The 20979-nt window shown below is 38.3% G+C and overlaps 1 protein-coding gene across 1 annotated transcript in view; it reads right to left on the bottom strand.

Annotated features, from left to right (window-relative positions):
* The window catches only part of tdrd12 (tudor domain containing 12), a 72033-nt gene that overhangs the window by 38187 nt on the left and 12867 nt on the right, over window positions 1–20979 (bottom strand). The window contains exons 15-25 of the mRNA XM_007543363.2: window positions 20349–20417; window positions 20146–20208; window positions 19551–19611; window positions 16244–16351; window positions 12954–13139; window positions 12727–12880; window positions 12498–12625; window positions 11796–11987; window positions 11021–11149; window positions 9989–10106; window positions 9526–9665 (exon numbers count right to left, since the gene is read on the bottom strand). Coding sequence (XP_007543425.1) covers window positions 9526–9665; window positions 9989–10106; window positions 11021–11149; window positions 11796–11987; window positions 12498–12625; window positions 12727–12880; window positions 12954–13139; window positions 16244–16351; window positions 19551–19611; window positions 20146–20208; window positions 20349–20417 — 1348 coding nt within the window. The remainder of the gene's footprint in view (window positions 1–9525; window positions 9666–9988; window positions 10107–11020; window positions 11150–11795; window positions 11988–12497; window positions 12626–12726; window positions 12881–12953; window positions 13140–16243; window positions 16352–19550; window positions 19612–20145; window positions 20209–20348; window positions 20418–20979) is intronic.

A 20979-nucleotide genomic window follows, 5' to 3' on the forward strand; every position in this document is an offset into this window, starting at 1 on the left:
TGTGGTAACAAACCAATCTGACTATGAATATTGTTCTTTGAACTTCTACAAAGTAATCTTGCCAGCTCCTTAAAATCTTACATATAAATGTTAAATAATTTAAAGTCTTTTAATTTATATATGCTGAAACCATTATGTCAAATTTAGCAGCAATGATAATTTTAATAAACACATGTTACATTTATACATCTGTGGTCTGTGTTAAAATATTGGCATTTATGGGGCCCCTGAAGCCCTGGCGGGCCTGATGGAGGTGCTGACTTAATTTGGATTTAACAGAAGTGGAAATAATTGATATTCATTTTAATTGTATTTTTTTATTAGTTGTTTTTAAGACTAGTTGTGGGTTTATATAGCAGTTCACTGACGATGTTTTCCCATAACATATAATTATGTCATGGGGAAAATATCACTGGGTGACCACCCAGTGATATTTTTACTTTTATTGTCTACCTAACATGTAGGCGGTCCACAAAAACACGGTGGACCGCCTCGGCACCCCGACCACCGGACTTAGCAAGTTTTCTGGGGGAAACCCTGAACTGTATCCCTTGCTATCAAAAAAACAGCTGTTGGATTCTTTTAACTGTGAGTTAATCAAAACATGAAGCTCGTTAAAACATAAAAGCTGGAAGAAGAATTGAGGAACTACAGAAAAAAAAAACAGCACTGGAGGTGGCAATGATGCCAGTAATGTTGGTAACGACTCAAATCCTTGTTTCCTCCACCAGGTGGTGGTTACAAAGCTGCCCAAAGAGAAAAGTGTCAAGCTAACTGGCTCAGAATATATCTTTGGCTTAAATTGGAGAAGTGAAATCAGCAGCTCCATTAACTAGCCGATGCTTTAAAATATCACGTTATTCCGCGGCTCAAATTTTTCTCATTTAGCAGCGGTGAACAGAAAATGTAAGAAATGATAAATGACCTGTTTTATATTGTGCATCATCAAGTCTGAGGACTCCAACTCTAGATTCAGTCATTCACCCATTCATGCACAGATCCGCCAACATACGGAGTTTAAACTCTAGAAGATATGCAGATACAGTGTGAAGACAAAGTTACGGAGGACGGAGCCTGCCAAAATTGTCAGTAACTACAGAAAAAAATTAATGGCTTGATAAGGTAATTAATGTGGCAAATATTGCATTAAAAATAAAAACTTTCCAAACTCCTTTGACAATGCAATGTGACAAAAGTAATATTTGTTTATAATTTTTAATATTATTGATGTAACGCTATCACTATTCTTTCATTGTTTCCCCATTTGTTTTTCTTTTTAATATTTATTACATTTATTTAATGCAATATTTTTATTTACTACGACATTTAATTATTTTTCTGTATTATGTATTTATTTATATATTTACCGTCACTTTTTAAAACATTTTATATCGACTTATTTTGCTCCTTTTATATTTCCTTTTTAAATTTTCTTCCTTCCCTTTTTAAATTGATACGTGTATAACTTTGTTATCATGGTGTCATTTTATTAATGTAAATGGAGAAAGAAAAAGCAACTTTGGCTTAAAGAATCATCCCCAAAATAATTGGCAGCACATACTAGAGATTGGTTTGACTGATGTCAAAATAGTTGTGTTGGCATCTGCCTCAAAAACATGTGTTGGTCAATCCCTAAGACAGATCAATATTATCCTTTTTCCCCAATTGATGTCTGTGTCCCTCCTGACCCCATCTCTGGCTCCTCACTAAGTGATGAATTTACATGAATTAGACCATCTATATTTACAGGAAACAAAAAAGAAAAAAGATTCTGTGCTGGTATTTGGTTAACTTACTTGTTTAGGTAGATTTCGAAAGTTTTCAGCCATGCAAAAGAGTCTGTAGCCAAACACTTTAGGAGAAGGCGGAAATCCATAGTGGACAACACAAGCTGCATCTCTGATGCCAAGGCTCCCCAAGCACTCACTGGTGCTCACTGAAGAATGAAGGAAAAACAAATGCAAAAGAAACAGCAGCAATATTGCAATTCTGTAAAATTTTAGGGGAATTACCGAAAATACTTATACAATCATCTATGAGCAGAGTAGTGCTAGGTAATGTAATGAACCTTACAGTTAAATTTCAATTCTTCAGATCACGATTTGACTTGATTTTGATTCAATATTGTCTTAAATATTTTGATATTTAATTGACTTGATTTTATTTAAGAGGGAGAGTGCATTTATAAACAATAATTACAATGCATGGTTGATTATACTCACCCCTAAATATTAGCAACAATTGTTATAATAAATTTACCCAGGATAACATGAGTGCCAGGGCCAATGCTTTTACTCCACTGCTGGATGACAAAGTCAAGCTGGTCCAGTAATCCCTTGTGGATCTTGAGACAGAATGCTGATTTGTTGCTGACAGCCTGCAATATAGAAGCATGTGACTGTATCCAGTCTATCCATCCTTTATACACACTCATCTATGCATGGACATTGATAGCATCCACTCTTCCTGTTTAATACACGCTCAAACCAAGTCTATTAACAGACATCTTATTGGCACGACTTCTGAACCTATCCCTTATCTCCAGCAGTAATTAAGCAAGAAGTGAAATTTATTGGATAGGTCGCTAACAAAACTTTGTACTCTTGAGTGCCTGAGTAAATGTAAGTGTGGGGATCATGTGTCGCCAGTAAAAATGATCTACACAGCAATTTAAAAAAAAAAAGGCTGACACCACAAAGTAAAGAGCAGACGTGTGGATATTTTAAACTGCATATGTGGTGTTAAAGAAACTCTCCACAAGAAACGTGACAAACATTTCTTAAGAAGCAAGTGCTAAAGAAATAGCATTCCCAGCTAAAACTGAAACTGTATTTTCAATTTTTCCAAGGAGGAGTGCCACAGGATTTTAGACTTTTGTAGATGTCTAAGGCCTGGTCAGAATGCTTGCATTACACCCTACACCCCTCTATGAAGTGTGAACTCATCAAAGTGAACATAAGGGTTTGAGTCCACAGGTTACAAGTGTGCAAAAATTGAACTGAATTGGAACAGTATGCCTCTGCATTGCACCTTGGTACAACTACATCACAGTGCCGTAGTCAGGCTTTGACATGTTAAAACATGTGATCAACACTACATTTAACCACACTACACCTTTTATATTCAATTTGATGCAAAATGCCATAAAAAATATTCAACCTGTTTTGCTCAGTTAATCACTAACAGATGCATAGAAAAGCAGGAACTGAAATAAATAAAAAAATAAATTAACAAAAGAATTATTATAGTGCAACATAAAACATCAGGACAATGAGTTAAAACTTTTGTCACCTTAAATACATCTTCAACCTCCTCAGCAGAGTTTGTTACAATCAATGTCTTTTGGCCAACTTCAGGACTGAAATCCAACACTCCCAGAAGTGCAGATATCTTGTTGCTCTCAATAGTCATCAGGATAACCTGTACAAACCAAAATGCAAAGTCAGAAAAATGTATATTTTAGTGCACATATTTAGACTGCACATTTCATTCCAAACAGTAGTTCTTCTTTTTCTTTAACTTGAAACACAAGTATGGTTCCATGGGTTTAATGGATTTTTGTTGACCCTCAGCACTTTCCTATATATTGGTTCCACAGTAATTCTGGTCCTCAGGGACCACTGCCTGCATATTTGAGATGTGACAAGACAGGTGTGCAGCAGGAGGAAACTCCTAAAACATGCAGGGCAGTGGACCCTGAAGACAGACATTGAGAAACACTGGTACAGGTGCAAAATACCATATCCGACTCGGGGTATGCAAACCATCTTCCATCGCCCAAAGGCTCCACTTTGATTCCTTCGGTTTAAGAATTAGGGAAAGAAAAGTTAGACATTATTATTTCTGCTACTGAACTAAGCTATTACTGACCCCCACAAAGTGCTGCTAATTAAAGAAGCATACAAGAATTTTGAGGTGCTGTGGACATTCAATTATTGTGTCAATGTAATCTCAAGTTCTTCAATAGCAGGAAATCAGTCTTAGTACATGGTTTGCAAATTTATGGTAAGCATTTATAGGTTGCCTTAGCCCAAGTTAAAAACCACACTGTTTATATTTGACTAACCTGCTGGATGTTACCATACAGTGCAGCCTCCTCAGGGACAGTTATAACAATGGAGGGATCAAGCATATGCTTAGAGATTAGATCATCCATAGGACTGGTCCATCTTTTGGACACAGCAACCAGTTGCCGAGGACAGGATGCTTTCTCTTCACTGGAAGTCACCTTCTGAAAATGTTGTAGGATGGTTCCCATCTGGGGAAAAAAGAGCATCAATACTTATGCCTACACAGAAACAAAAATTACAATACACAACCCCACAGTCTGTTTTTCAATCATGGCAGAATATGTTAAAATAACTTCCTGCTTTGCCTCTCAAGCTAGCACAGCAAACGTAAAAAGTTTCTAACGGGAAAGAGACAGAATTAACCATCCAGGAGCCAGGCTGTGGAGGACTCTACTGCAAAAAACCCAAAGAAGTCATGGCTGACTAAAATCAGAAGATATGAGACAGCATTTGTGCTAGATGAATGTAACAATTATTTAATAGTGAACAAAAGTGAGAAAAACAAACTAAAAGTCAATATTTCTTTACATATTTTGTAGCATTGTCTGTGGGTTTGCAAAGGAGGGCCAAGGCATGAAGAGTTTGGAATCCTCTGACCCAGACAACAGCATGGCAGACAAACTCCTAAAAGTGTTAAGTTTGCTGCCATTTTTTTAAGTTCATTGTAACGGCTCCTACTTGATAACAAAAGCAGTTACCTCATCAGGTGCAAAAGTGAAGAGCTGGTCAGCCTCATCTAATACTAGATGATACAGTCGCAGGAAAAGAAAGCAGTGACAAGACAGCAAACGGACAAGAGTGAATGGGGTGGTCACTAATAGCAGGCCTGTTGTAAAGAGAATAAAACATTTAAACTTAGATCTAACGAAAGTAGGATATAGTCAGAAACTGAATGGATTGACAAAGCCTTGTTTCTGTTTTGCTCACAGTTTTTGGGGAATTTTACAGCCTTGGCTTCATCCTTGCCAATGCCCACCAAGACAATAATTGGGTGGAGGGTTTGAGAAACCTTGCTTTCTTCCAGCAGGTTGTATATCATCTGAGCCTTCTCCCAGCCTGGACACAGCAGCACTGCTATGGGCTGTATGCAAACACAATATTAGAAAGCAGGCACAAAAACAAGTGGCTTTGTGTTTTACTAAATATTTACTCACCCCTGAACTGGAGAGGTGGGAAAAGAGGAGGGAGTTCAAAAGAATGTGGGTGAGCAGGGGGATAAGGTAGCCAAGTGGCTGATCAGCATTCTGGGAGATAACGAAAGTGTTGCAGCCACGAGCCACAGCTGGCCAACTGTAGCGGTCAGCTGGAGAAAGAGTGTGATAGTTTTTCCGAAGCAACACCTGCAAGACAAACCAGTTATATGGAATTTAGGCAATTTAGAGGAAACAGATCTTAAAGGTGGCGATGGTGGGAGGAGTTCATGCCGCAGTCAGTGGGTTACTGGCTCAATTGCTTCTTCACCCACCTCTGTATCCTTGGGACAGACACTTCACCTGACTTGCCTGCCAGAGTATGGCAGTCTTGAAACCTGGCAGACTACTTACCTGATCTAGTAAACAGACTTATTTATTTGAAGCAGAATTGTAACTTGATGAAAAAGTGTTTAGAGTGATTTGATGAACTGAAATTTAAATCTAGGTATAACTTAGAAAAAAACACAATTGAATGAAATTATCTTATGAAATAAAAGAAAATCTAAATTCTAAGTGCAAATGCTAACATCGCTCAACAGCTCAAGAACATCTCAAACTGAACATTTCACTTAGCGTTTGTCAACGGGGGCATTCAGAAGATGGCAGGGGGCACTGGCGAAAATTTTTACAAAAGGAGGGCGCTGGGATTCCTTTGAGGGACGTTTGCTCGAAGGTAAACTTTACACCTTAAATGCACAACAATACCAGTTAAGACTTTGAGCAACTTGCTGAAATTGTATTGTGTAACATTAAAACATGCCTGGCTGCAACTGTATCGATGGTAGCTCTCCTTCTCTTCAATTTTTGTAGCTTCTTGGCGCAGCTCCGTTCTCCTACTGCTATAGCTTCACCGCATCAGTTCAGCGTTTCATCAGCTGATGACGCTGCTGTGAGATTCACTTGTCTGGTGTCTGATTTTCAAATATTTTATGTTTTATTGAGGATTTTTGTACATATGTTTTGCTGTGATCATGTCAAAGCAGTAACTTATATTAAAAAGTGTTTTAATGTCCATCTGAATACTGCCCGCTTCCATGGAAGGACAACGAAATATCGCTCTTATAAACGTGATTACTAAAATCACGATACCCTCACTGTGTATCCCTCTGAAAAATGAACCCAATTAAATAATAAAAAAATCCTCCCATGGGTGATACCACGATAGACAGCGTCCATTTTATACAGTTAACAACACCTGTATTAAATGATAGTACCACAGCAGTTTTGAATGTCAGTCATCAGAATACCTGGATTTTTTCCGTTGTTTTAAAAAGCTTACATCAGTTGGCTTTGTTCCATCGATACGCTTCCCGACTGCTCCGCATCGTATGGGGGAGAAAAGAAAAACGACACGCAAGTTGCAAAACTCAGGAACCGAGAGTCCGACAGTGAACAGTAAAAAACTCAATATGAGTGTCGAATCAACACATGATGTGAAACATAGATGATTAGGCGGCGCAGCAGGTGATTAGCATGATGAGTGAAGATTACTGGTGGTGAGCGTCAATAAACGATGAAAGAAACTAAAGAGGACAACAATAAACCAAGAGAGGATAATGTTAATCAAAGAAAACTAAATGGATATGAATGAAGAACAAAATAAACTAAGAAACTAAATTAAATACAGAAGAATAAGCTGGTATGGCACGACCTTACGATCAATAATTAATACAGAGGACTACACGGCAAGAATAAACAAAAGCACAGAGCTGCTCCACCAGAAACTCACAGAAACACTGCAGAGAAGAAGAGTTATGGTTAATGCAGTTGCAGTTACATCCATGTTTTAATGTTGCAGAGCACTGTCGTTTTGCAAATAGATCAAAGTTTAAACTGGCATTCCTGTACATCTTTTATCTGGTCACTTTTTGACCAGATAAAAGACCTACTGATTTGAAGTTGAATGTCCATTACATTTTTTGTAGACGCCTGTAAAAAATAATTTCTATTCCCATGGCTATTTTGTTCTCTGGAAAATTACTTTTGATGATAAATACGAAAACAAGCATAAAAATCAAAACATTAACAATAGTGATAGTAATATTAATAATAAAATAATATTCAGTGCAAAGTAACCTACAGGGACCTGCATAATGGATAGGGGGGTGCTGGCCCAAAAAAGGTGAGAAACACTGGTTTAAACCATTTTTCTTATAAATAAGTATTTCAGACTTGAACTTGGTGAAGAACTTCCCATATTTATATTGATGATCATTTCTCTCTGATGATCTATTACTGCTTCCTGCAACATGTGGGGAGAACATTCATACAGATCTTTATTCGAAATACAGTGAGCCCTCGCTATAACGCAGTTCACCTTTCATGGCCTCGCGGATTTTTTCCACAGTGCATTGTGTTCTGCATTCTGATTGGCTAAACAGTCTCCACACCTCTTCTGTACCTGTGTGCCAATAATGTTACGGTATTTAAATATACGTGTTACAGCTTGGAAAATTTTGGCAAACATTTTTGCCCAGGAGAAAAAAGAGCGACAACAACTACCAATAGCTATGTTCTTCTCTCGAAAAAACACACCTGCACCACAGGCTTCAGGAGAAAAGACACTACAGAGCAGTCAGGCCTCAGCGTCACAGTCAGAAGCACAGTGAAATACGCGAGTCACAATTTGTCCTACTGTACTTCGTATTGATGATAAAAATTATTGTTTTACTGTAGTTATTTATAAGAAAGCATTCTATTTGTTAAAAAAATGCTTGGGCCTGAAAACAGGTTTTGTTCTTTGGTTTCAATGCATGTATTTAATTATGCTGTATAATAATTGGAAAAAATAAAGGTAACTACTTCACGGATTTCACCTATCACGGGTTCTTTTCAGAACGCAACCATCGCGAAAAACGATGGTTCATTTACATCAAATTTGTTAACTTGTAATAGCAGATAGAGGATGAGAGGAATCAGGGTCTGACCAGCTGATTTTGATTTTGGCCAATACATATTTTTTTCTGTGCTGCATAGAGCAAAAAAGTCCAGGATTGGATTGGAAGAGACAAAAATGTGGATCTGTGCATCCCTATTCTTCTCCCAAAGAAGAACAGGGATGCACAGAACCACTTGAATATGTCCAGAACAGTAAAATCTAGATAGGAAAAAAAATACTGTCAATTCCTGGGGCACTACTGAAGTAAAACATGTCAAGCAGGTTAAAAACCATCAATACTTCCATCTCTGAACACATACATTTTCTATATTAAAGTTTTTTGGTATTGATTTTTAGTGCGAAACAGTCGAAGAACTTAAATCATTGTTTACCTGACGGAGAGAATCTGTGATGGGAGCATCCTCTAATGTGTTGCATGGTTCCATGGAAAGGGCCGAATGTACTAGAATCCCCTTCACCCACGGATCACTGAGTGAAACCTAACAAAGATGAATGTGAAGAAACGAACAGACTAGTCAGGAAAGAGGGAAAGATAAATGCAGCAATGTTCACGCGCAGCCTCACAACTTCCTCCTAGTTTGCGTGTAGAGAAAAAATTTGTGCTAAAGTTTAGATTGGGCCCAAAAACCCCAACCTGACCCAGACCGAGACCCGGTCCAACCAAACTGATTAACTTTAATTAGAGGCTTGAGCCTGAAGTAAACCCAACATATTATTTTAATTAAGATTTTACGGCTTTTGTTTTCAAAGCACTATTTGAATAAGCAGCATATCTTCTCCCAGCTTTGGTATAACATCTTCCAGCTCTATTTTTGTCTTTTATTCTAATGCAGGATAAGTGGGACNATATTTATTACATTTATTTAATGCAATATTTTTATTTACTATGACATTTAATTATTTTTCTGTATTATGTATTTATTTATATATTTACCGTCACTTTTTAAAACATTTTATATCAACTTATTTTGCTCCTTTTATATTTCCTTTTTAAATTTTCTTCCTTCCCTTTTTAAATTGATACGTGTATAACTTTGTTATCATGGTGTCATTTTATTAATGTAAATGGAGAAAGAAAAAGCAACTTTGGCTTAAAGAATCATCCCCAAAATAATTGGCAGCACATACTAGAGATTGGTTTGACTGATGTCAAAATAGTTGTGTTGGCATCTGCCTCAAAAACATGTGTTGGTCAATCCCTAAGACAGATCAATATTATCCTTTTTCCCCAATTGATGTCTGTGTCCCTCCTGACCCCATCTCTGGCTCCTCACTAAGTGATGAATTTACATGAATTAGACCATCTATATTTACAGGAAACAAAAAAGAAAAAAGATTCTGTGCTGGTATTTGGTTAACTTACTTGTTTAGGTAGATTTCGAAAGTTTTCAGCCATGCAAAAGAGTCTGTAGCCAAACACTTTAGGAGAAGGCGGAAATCCATAGTGGACAACACAAGCTGCATCTCTGATGCCAAGGCTCCCCAAGCACTCACTGGTGCTCACTGAAGAATGAAGGAAAAACAAATGCAAAAGAAACAGCAGCAATATTGCAATTCTGTAAAATTTTAGGGGAATTACCGAAAATACTTATACAATCATCTATGAGCAGAGTAGTGCTAGGTAATGTAATGAACCTTACAGTTAAATTTCAATTCTTCAGATCACGATTTGACTTGATTTTGATTCAATATTGTCTTAAATATTTTGATATTTAATTGACTTGATTTTATTTAAGAGGGAGAGTGCATTTATAAACAATAATTACAATGCATGGTTGATTATACTCACCCCTAAATATTAGCAACAATTGTTATAATAAATTTACCCAGGATAACATGAGTGCCAGGGCCAATGCTTTTACTCCACTGCTGGATGACAAAGTCAAGCTGGTCCAGTAATCCCTTGTGGATCTTGAGACAGAATGCTGATTTGTTGCTGACAGCCTGCAATATAGAAGCATGTGACTGTATCCAGTCTATCCATCCTTTACACACACTCCTCTATGCATGGACATTGATAGCATCCACTCTTCCTGTTTAATACACGCTCAAACCAAGTCTATTAACAGACATCTTATTGGCACGACTTCTGAACCTATCCCTTATCTCCAGCAGTAATTAAGCAAGAAGTGAAATTTATTGGATAGGTCGCTAACAAAACTTTGTACTCTTGAGTGCCTGAGTAAATGTAAGTGTGGGGATCATGTGTCGCCAGTAAAAATGATCTACACAGCAATTTAAAAAAAAAAAGGCTGACACCACAAAGTAAAGAGCAGACGTGTGGATATTTTAAACTGCATATGTGGTGTTAAAGAAACTCTCCACAAGAAACGTGACAAACATTTCTTAAGAAGCAAGTGCTAAAGAAATAGCATTCCCAGCTAAAACTGAAACTGTATTTTCAATTTTTCCAAGGAGGAGTGCCACAGGATTTTAGACTTTTGTAGATGTCTAAGGCCTGGTCAGAATGCTTGCATTACACCCTACACCCCTCTATGAAGTGTGAACTCATCAAAGTGAACATAAGGGTTTGAGTCCACAGGTTACAAGTGTGCAAAAATTTAACTGAATTGGAACAGTATGCCTCTGCATTGCACCTTGGTACAACTACATCACAGTGCCGTAGTCAGGCTTTGACATGTTAAAACATGTGATCAACACTACATTTAACCACACTACACCTTTTATATTCAATTTGATGCAAAATGCCATAAAAAATATTCAACCTGTTTTGCTCAGTTAATCACTAACAGATGCATAGAAAAGCAGGAACTGAAATAAATAAAAAAATAAATTAACAAAAGAATTATTATAGTGCAACATAAAACATCAGGACAATGAGTTAAAACTTTTGTCACCTTAAATACATCTTCAACCTCCTCAGCAGAGTTTGTTACAATCAATGTCTTTTGGCCAACTTCAGGACTGAAATCCAACACTCCCAGAAGTGCAGATATCTTGTTGCTCTCAATAGTCATCAGGATAACCTGTACAAACCAAAATGCAAAGTCAGAAAAATGTATATTTTAGTGCACATATTTAGACTGCACATTTCATTCCAAACAGTAGTTCTTCTTTTTCTTTAACTTGAAACACAAGTATGGTTCCATGGGTTTAATGGATTTTTGTTGACCCTCAGCACTTTCCTATATATTGGTTCCACAGTAATTCTGGTCCTCAGGGACCACTGCCTGCATATTTGAGATGTGACAAGACAGGTGTGCAGCAGGAGGAAACTCCTAAAACATGCAGGGCAGTGGACCCTGAAGACAGACATTGAGAAACACTGGTACAGGTGCAAAATACCATATCCGACTCGGGGTATGCAAACCATCTTCCATCGCCCAAAGGCTCCACTTTGATTCCTTCGGTTTAAGAATTAGGGAAAGAAAAGTTAGACATTATTATTTCTGCTACTGAACTAAGCTATTACTGACCCCCACAAAGTGCTGCTAATTAAAGAAGCATACAAGAATTTTGAGGTGCTGTGGACATTCAATTATTGTGTCAATGTAATCTCAAGTTCTTCAATAGCAGGAAATCAGTCTTAGTACATGGTTTGCAAATTTATGGTAAGCATTTATAGGTTGCCTTAGCCCAAGTTAAAAACCACACTGTTTATATTTGACTAACCTGCTGGATGTTACCATACAGTGCAGCCTCCTCAGGGACAGTTATAACAATGGAGGGATCAAGCATATGCTTAGAGATTAGATCATCCATAGGACTGGTCCATCTTTTGGACACAGCAACCAGTTGCCGAGGACAGGATGCTTTCTCTTCACTGGAAGTCACCTTCTGAAAATGTTGTAGGATGGTTCCCATCTGGGGAAAAAAGAGCATCAATACTTATGCCTACACAGAAACAAAAATTACAATACACAACCCCACAGTCTGTTTTTCAATCATGGCAGAATATGTTAAAATAACTTCCTGCTTTGCCTCTCAAGCTAGCACAGCAAACGTAAAAAGTTTCTAACGGGAAAGAGACAGAATTAACCATCCAGGAGCCAGGCTGTGGAGGACTCTACTGCAAAAAACCCAAAGAAGTCATGGCTGACTAAAATCAGAAGATATGAGACAGCATTTGTGCTAGATGAATGTAACAATTATTTAATAGTGAACAAAAGTGAGAAAAACAAACTAAAAGTCAATATTTCTTTACATATTTTGTAGCATTGTCTGTGGGTTTGCAAAGGAGGGCCAAGGCATGAAGAGTTTGGAATCCTCTGACCCAGACAACAGCATGGCAGACAAACTCCTAAAAGTGTTAAGTTTGCTGCCATTTTTTTAAGTTCATTGTAACGGCTCCTACTTGATAACAAAAGCAGTTACCTCATCAGGTGCAAAAGTGAAGAGCTGGTCAGCCTCATCTAATACTAGATGATACAGTCGCAGGAAAAGAAAGCAGTGACAAGACAGCAAACGGACAAGAGTGAATGGGGTGGTCACTAATAGCAGGCCTGTTGTAAAGAGAATAAAACATTTAAACTTAGATCTAACGAAAGTAGGATATAGTCAGAAACTGAATGGATTGACAAAGCCTTGTTTCTGTTTTGCTCACAGTTTTTGGGGAATTTTACAGCCTTGGCTTCATCCTTGCCAATGCCCACCAAGACAATAATTGGGTGGAGGGTTTGAGAAACCTTGCTTTCTTCCAGCAGGTTGTATATCATCTGAGCCTTCTCCCAGCCTGGACACAGCAGCACTGCTATGGGCTGTATGCAAACACAATATTAGAAAGCAGGCACAAAAACAAGTGGCTTTGTGTTTTACTAAATATTTACTCACCCCTGAACTGGAGAGGTGGGAAAAGAGGAGGGAGTTCAAAAGAATGTGGGTGAGCAGGGGGATAAGGTAGCCAAGTGGCTGATCAGCATTCTGGGAGATAACGAAAGTGTTGCAGCCACGAGCCACAGCTGGCCAACTGTAGCGGTCAGCTGGAGAAAGAGTGTGATAGTTTTTCCGAAGCAACACCTGCAAGACAAACCAGTTATATGGAATTTAGGCAATTTAGAGGAAACAGATCTTAAAGGTGGCGATGGTGGGAGGAGTTCATGCCGCAGTCAGTGGGTTACTGGCTCAATTGCTTCTTCACCCACCTCTGTATCCTTGGGACAGACACTTCACCTGACTTGCCTGCCAGAGTATGGCAGTCTTGAAACCTGGCAGACTACTTACCTGATCTAGTAAACAGACTTATTTATTTGAAGCAGAATTGTAACTTGATGAAAAAGTGTTTAGAGTGATTTGATGAACTGAAATTTAAATCTAGGTATAACTTAGAAAAAAACACAATTGAATGAAATTATCTTATGAAATAAAAGAAAATCTAAATTCTAAGTGCAAATGCTAACATCGCTCAACAGCTCAAGAACATCTCAAACTGAACATTTCACTTAGCGTTTGTCAACGGGGGCATTCAGAAGATGGCAGGGGGCACTGGCGAAAATTTTTACAAAAGGAGGGCGCTGGGATTCCTTTGAGGGACGTTTGCTCGAAGGTAAACTTTACACCTTAAATGCACAACAATACCAGTTAAGACTTTGAGCAACTTGCTGAAATTGTATTGTGTAACATTAAAACATGCCTGGCTGCAACTGTATCGATGGTAGCTCTCCTTCTCTTCAATTTTTGTAGCTTCTTGGCGCAGCTCCGTTCTCCTACTGCTATAGCTTCACCGCATCAGTTCAGCGTTTCATCAGCTGATGACGCTGCTGTGAGATTCACTTGTCTGGTGTCTGATTTTCAAATATTTTATGTTTTATTGAGGATTTTTGTACATATGTTTTGCTGTGATCATGTCAAAGCAGTAACTTATATTAAAAAGTGTTTTAATGTCCATCTGAATACTGCCCGCTTCCATGGAAGGACAACGAAATATCGCTCTTATAAACGTGATTACTAAAATCACGATACCCTCACTGTGTATCCCTCTGAAAAATGAACCCAATTAAATAATAAAAAAATCCTCCCATGGGTGATACCACGATAGACAGCGTCCATTTTATACAGTTAACAACACCTGTATTAAATGATAGTACCACAGCAGTTTTGAATGTCAGTCATCAGAATACCTGGATTTTTTCCGTTGTTTTAAAAAGCTTACATCAGTTGGCTTTGTTCCATCGATACGCTTCCCGACTGCTCCGCATCGTATGGGGGAGAAAAGAAAAACGACACGCAAGTTGCAAAACTCAGGAACCGAGAGTCCGACAGTGAACAGTAAAAAACTCAATATGAGTGTCGAATCAACACATGATGTGAAACATAGATGATTAGGCGGCGCAGCAGGTGATTAGCATGATGAGTGAAGATTACTGGTGGTGAGCGTCAATAAACGATGAAAGAAACTAAAGAGGACAACAATAAACCAAGAGAGGATAATGTTAATCAAAGAAAACTAAATGGATATGAATGAAGAACAAAATAAACTAAGAAACTAAATTAAATACAGAAGAATAAGCTGGTATGGCACGACCTTACGATCAATAATTAATACAGAGGACTACACGGCAAGAATAAACAAAAGCACAGAGCTGCTCCACCAGAAACTCACAGAAACACTGCAGAGAAGAAGAGTTATGGTTAATGCAGTTGCAGTTACATCCATGTTTTAATGTTGCAGAGCACTGTCGTTTTGCAAATAGATCAAAGTTTAAACTGGCATTCCTGTACATCTTTTATCTGGTCACTTTTTGACCAGATAAAAGACCTACTGATTTGAAGTTGAATGTCCATTACATTTTTTGTAGACGCCTGTAAAAAATAATTTCTATTCCCATGGCTATTTTGTTCTCTGGAAAATTACTTTTGATGATAAATACGAAAACAAGCATAAAAATCAAAACATTAACAATAGTGATAGTAATATTAATAATAAAATAATATTCAGTGCAAAGTAACCTACAGGGACCTGCATAATGGATAGGGGGGTGCTGGCCCAAAAAAGGTGAGAAACACTGGTTTAAACCATTTTTCTTATAAATAAGTATTTCAGACTTGAACTTGGTGAAGAATGATCATTTCTCTCTGATGATCTATTACTGCTTCCTGCAACATGTGGGGAGAACATTCATACAGATCTTTATTCGAAATACAGTGAGCCCTCGCTATAACGCAGTTCACCTTTCATGGCCTCGCGGATTTTTTCCACAGTGCATTGTGTTCTGCATTCTGATTGGCTAAACAGTCTCCACACCTCTTCTCTACCTGTGTGCCAATAATGTTACGGTATTTAAATATACGTGTTACAGCTTGGAAAATTTTGGCAAACATTTTTGCCCAGGAGAAAAAAGAGCGACAACAACTACCAATAGCTATGTTCTTCTCTCGAAAAAACACACCTGCACCACAGGCTTCAGGAGAAAAGACACTACAGAGCAGTCAGGCCTCAGCGTCACAGTCAGAAGCACAGTGAAATACGCGAGTCACAATTTGTCCTACTGTACTTCGTATTGATGATAAAAATTATTGTTTTACTGTAGTTATTTATAAGAAAGCATTCTATTTGTTAAAAAAATGCTTGGGCCTGAAAACAGGTTTTGTTCTTTGGTTTCAATGCATGTATTTAATTATGCTGTATAATAATTGGAAAAAATAAAGGTAACTACTTCACGGATTTCACCTATCACGGGTTCTTTTCAGAACGCAACCATCGCGAAAAACGATGGTTCATTTACATCAAATTTGTTAACTTGTAATAGCAGATAGAGGATGAGAGGAATCAGGGTCTGACCAGCTGATTTTGATTTTGGCCAATACATATTTTTTTCTGTGCTGCATAGAGCAAAAAAGTCCAGGATTGGATTGGAAGAGACAAAAATGTGGATCTGTGCATCCCTATTCTTCTCCCAAAGAAGAACAGGGATGCACAGAACCACTTGAATATGTCCAGAACAGTAAAATCTAGATAGGAAAAAAAATACTGTCAATTCCTGGGGCACTACTGAAGTAAAACATGTCAAGCAGGTTAAAAACCATCAATACTTCCATCTCTGAACACATACATTTTCTATATTAAAGTTTTTTGGTATTGATTTTTAGTGCGAAACAGTCGAAGAACTTAAATCATTGTTTACCTGACGGAGAGAATCTGTGATGGGAGCATCCTCTAATGTGTTGCATGGTTCCATGGAAAGGGCCGAATGTACTAGAATCCCCTTCACCCACGGATCACTGAGTGAAACCTAACAAAGATGAATGTGAAGAAACGAACAGACTAGTCAGGAAAGAGGGAAAGATAAATGCAGCAATGTTCACGCGCAGCCTCACAACTTCCTCCTAGTTTGCGTGTAGAGAAAAAATTTGTGCTAAAGTTTAGATTGGGCCCAAAAACCCCAACCTGACCCAGACCGAGACCCGGTCCAACCAAACTGATTAACTTTAATTAGAGGCTTGAGCCTGAAGTAAACCCAACATATTATTTTAATTAAGATTTTACGGCTTTTGTTTTCAAAGCACTATTTGAATAAGCAGCATATCTTCTCCCAGCTTTGGTATAACATCTTCCAGCTCTATTTTTGTCTTTTATTCTAATGCAGGATAAGTGGGACAATTGATTGATTTAACAACGTGAACCGTCTACTCCACCATTTAAACAATATATTAACACAACATATCGTTGTCTTTAGTTTTCTCTGTTCTGTACTGTAGGATTGTTAACACGCCTATTCAGCCAAAACTTGGAATGCGCTTTTAAACCACACACTCAAAAGTATCATGCCCATAGCTCTTCAACATGCTGTAAAGCTCCCGGTCAGCAAGATGCATTTAGTTCAGTGTCCATGCTGGAGATGATATTCAGAAGGGATGCAAGGTTTCCCCCAGAAAACTTGCTAAGCCCGGTGGGCAGGGTGACGAGATGGTCCACCGGTGGTCCACCGTGTTTTGGTATTAAAAGATGTTAAGGTGACAGGAAATGTAAAAGTATTACTATGTAATTATATGTTACGGGAAAAGATCTTCGGTGAAATGCTATTTAAACCCACAACTAGTCTAAAAACAACAAATATGCACTTCTGTTTAATGCAAACTAAGTCAGCGGCTCCATCAGGCCCCCAAGGGCTTCAGGGGCCCCATAAACGCTAATATTTTAAAACAAACCACAGATACATAAATGTAACACTTGTTTATTAAGATTATCAATGCTGTTAAATTTTATTCAATTGTTTAGGCATACATAAATTAAATGATTTTAAATTGTTTAACATTTAAATACAAGATTTTAAGGAGCTGGCAAGTTTACTTTGTAAAACTTCAAAGAACAATATTCATAGTTAGACTGTTACCTTACCATAGCAACAATCTGATGCTGTGAGTTTAATCTTTGAATTTACAAATATAAATTAGTAAACTGCGATTATAACTTATTGCTTTTTAGGCTGGCCAATTAAACTACTCCCTTCTCCCATAATTCACTAAATCTAACACAGAAGCTGTTAGAGGTGCTGATATTTTTAGCAACAAAAGGGGCCTCTAAGTCAGATTCTGCTTAAGGCCTCATACAGCCTTGGACCGGCCCTGCCTGATGAGGTAATCTGCTGCATTACGCAGAAATGCGCAACAAACGGGAGATTTAATTCAATGCTGCTTTTTAATAAGCATCTGAGAAACTATTCTGGTTGGTCGAGTTTATGAGACGAGTTTCTCAGATCTCCGTGCGGCCGCACGTATTAACTCTAAATAGACACCGCATTTGATATGGTTTGATGCATCGTGTAACAGGAAAAATAATAATAAAAATAATAATAAAATAATATAAAATCAGCGTGATGCGTGACTCCGAGGAGAGCGCGAAAGCTCCTCACCAGACTGAACCTGCATGATGAGGTTAGCGCTGCTCGTTATCCACAAACGCTCCGGCTGATTTAACGCTCCGACAGACGTAAACTTTACAGGGAAGACAGACACAGAGCCACACGCTGGGCAGTGTGTTGAGATGTAAACGCCGCATATAATTGTTCGTTAACAAAGATAAGTCATTCTCACCACTCCACAACGCGCACCTCTGAATTCGCTACAAGTTATTCCTGCAGTTCACATTGAGCTGCGCAACCAGAGCTAACGCGGCGAGTTTTAAACTCTTACCTAGAGTTCTCCAAAGGATCATAATTCCTCACAGTAGGTTTATGTAAATATCCATACAGGTCAGCCTGTGTCCAGTTTGAGGAAAAAGGAGGCGCGCGCGATCCCACTGAGGTAAAGCAGCGGCAGCGTGCGAGGCAAAGCGCAGAGGCAAACGCAGAGGCAAAGCACAGAGGCGCCAGCGGTGTGATTGGTCAGTGCGCTGTCGGGTTTAAATGCATAAACTATAAACCTATCTATTATAAACCTATCATTTAGGAATAAATCTGCTCTGCTAGTGAAATGCTCAGAGCAAAAGAGACGCTTGCAGCCTGGCTTTAAAAAAAAAAAAAAGATTTTTTTTTTCCCTAGAAACATAAACAAGCAACGCTTAGCCTGGCGGCGGGGCTAGTAAAGCATGGCGGGCCGCCAGGCTTATAATACACTGGGGGAAACCCGGGGATGTTTTGTTTTTTTGGTTGCTTGTTTTAGTTACCTCTGCTATGTACTCTGTGCTTAAAGTTGCAAGTGTCCTGCGTGTCTGCACCAAGTATAGTCAGGGGTGTATATTGTAATCTGTTACAATGATGGACAGGCTTCAGATTTTTCAGTCGATTTACAAAAATACCCTGTCAAATATGGAAAATATTCTGTTAACGCGATCCCCTGGTCTAAAAACATCCAGGATGAAAACCTCCTCCAGAGCATCCTGACCTCAGACTGCAGCCAAGGTTCATTTTTTAGCAGGACAACAACTCGAAGTACGGTCCTTCAAAACCGCCATCACAATAAAACTTAACTTACATGCAAACATGCTAAACTAGTTACATTATGTCCAGCCGAGAATTAGAACGGTTGTTTTTAGACGTATCAAGGGGTGTACTCTGCCCCTGATCAAAAGCCATCAAGTAACCCTGACCAGGATACTGCAGGTGTGAAGGATGGAAAGATACATTTTTAAATTGCCCTTATATAAGTGCTATTTAATTTAGGGATACATAAGCCAGTGGTCTCAAATTCCAGTCCTCATTGGCCAGAATCCTGCAACTTTTTGAAGTCTCTCTGCTTCAGTAAACAGCTTGACTGCATGCTACTCAGGCAGTTTAGCCATTTCATTCATATGTTTATGACAAAAGATACATTTAAAAGTTGCAGGACGCTGGTCCTTGAGGATTACAGTTTGAGACCACTGGCATAAACAGTACAATCAAAGCCCAGCATAAAACACATTCTTACTGAGGCCTTCAATAAGTGATCGCAATTTTTAAGTGGAAGCCTTTGCAAAGAATTCTGTTTCAAATACTTAAAGTCAAGAAAACATACCACATCATCTCCAGCATCAGGATCGGAGTTGAAAGGCTCTGGGTTCAGCCACTCTAAAAGACTACAGCAGGGGGGAAATCAAAAATCATGATTCAAGTCACAGCTTTGCAAAGGACCAATACAATGAAAGAAAGAGATAAAAGGATGAAACGTCAATATGATTTACAAATATTGTCACAAAGGATTTCTACAGGCAGGGAATACGTTCCTGTATGCCCAGAGCCAACAGAGGTTTATTCTGGGGATTCAATGAGTATTCACTTCAAAACACACATTTTCAATATTTCTAAAACAATGTTTGATCTTCTTTATGCTCAATAGTAATTAAAACTAGAATATCTAAAAAATCTGGACTCTAACTTAGATGAGATACGCTGGATAAAACAAAAAACTTGGTTTTTACTGGTGAGAGCACAATTGTATAAACTAACTCAGATGACTGTGTTCACAATACATTTTTGTGGTTGTTGATCTCAATTTCTGGCTCCTTTAATAGCACAGTGTTTTTAGAGATGTGAATGTTTCTTTTCAATAGACACCAAAAATAACTGCGGCTAAGCAACAGTCTAATATCAGAAGCAGATCTTGGGCCCACCGTGAGCAGACTCTGTCCTCTTCACTCCTCCTCATTCCACACTCCACTGACGTACTTAAATCACTACAATGGCAGATAAAATCAGTTAAAGGGAGCTTTTTATATGATATTGCATTGCAAACAATATCCAGTCACAATATTACTTAGACAAACTACATAAATATTTTATTGTCAAATGTATGTTGATAATAAAGCACATTCACCTTGCTTCCGCATGCCCAGGACTTTCAACCAGAATACTTTGAGAAACATCTCCAGTTTTACTTTGCAGGCTGTTGGAAAAACAAGTTCAAGTAAAATTAGTTGACAGAAATTACTCTTCAAAAGAGTAATCCCAGTTTTAAGAATAAAATTAAGCATAAAATCTGCTGCAAATGTGCTTTGTCACATTTGCGTGTTTTGTGTGTTCAGATTTCTATGACAGCAAAAGTGCTGCCAGAGAAATCTGGCAGCATAAAGGTGGGATTGTGGTAGGGTGAGGGGTGAAGAAAACACCCCTTTAATGGGTTCAATTTACTACTGAATTTGTGTAGTGATAATCGATGGGGCAAATAAAACACAGACTAAGATGCACAGTAGCATGGGTGCATAGGGACCTGCAGTACATGAGTGATTTCTTCAAGTTCAATCAGGACTTCAGAACTAGTCATTGGCTGGCTCTTGTTGCGTGACTAAATAAAAGGTACAGTCTCGTGTTTCTTTTTTACTAAAAAGAAGCACACAAGACTGTTACCGGCCTTGCCTTGATTAAGGCAAGGACCAAACTTGCCTTAATTAAGGATAGATACAGAGATAGCTTGATAAATTAATTATTCATACAATATATAGTTTAGC

Source organism: Poecilia formosa, unplaced genomic scaffold (assembly GCF_000485575.1).
Source record: "Poecilia formosa unplaced genomic scaffold, Poecilia_formosa-5.1.2 Scaffold805, whole genome shotgun sequence".
NCBI classification, from domain to species: Eukaryota; Metazoa; Chordata; class Actinopteri; order Cyprinodontiformes; family Poeciliidae; genus Poecilia; species Poecilia formosa.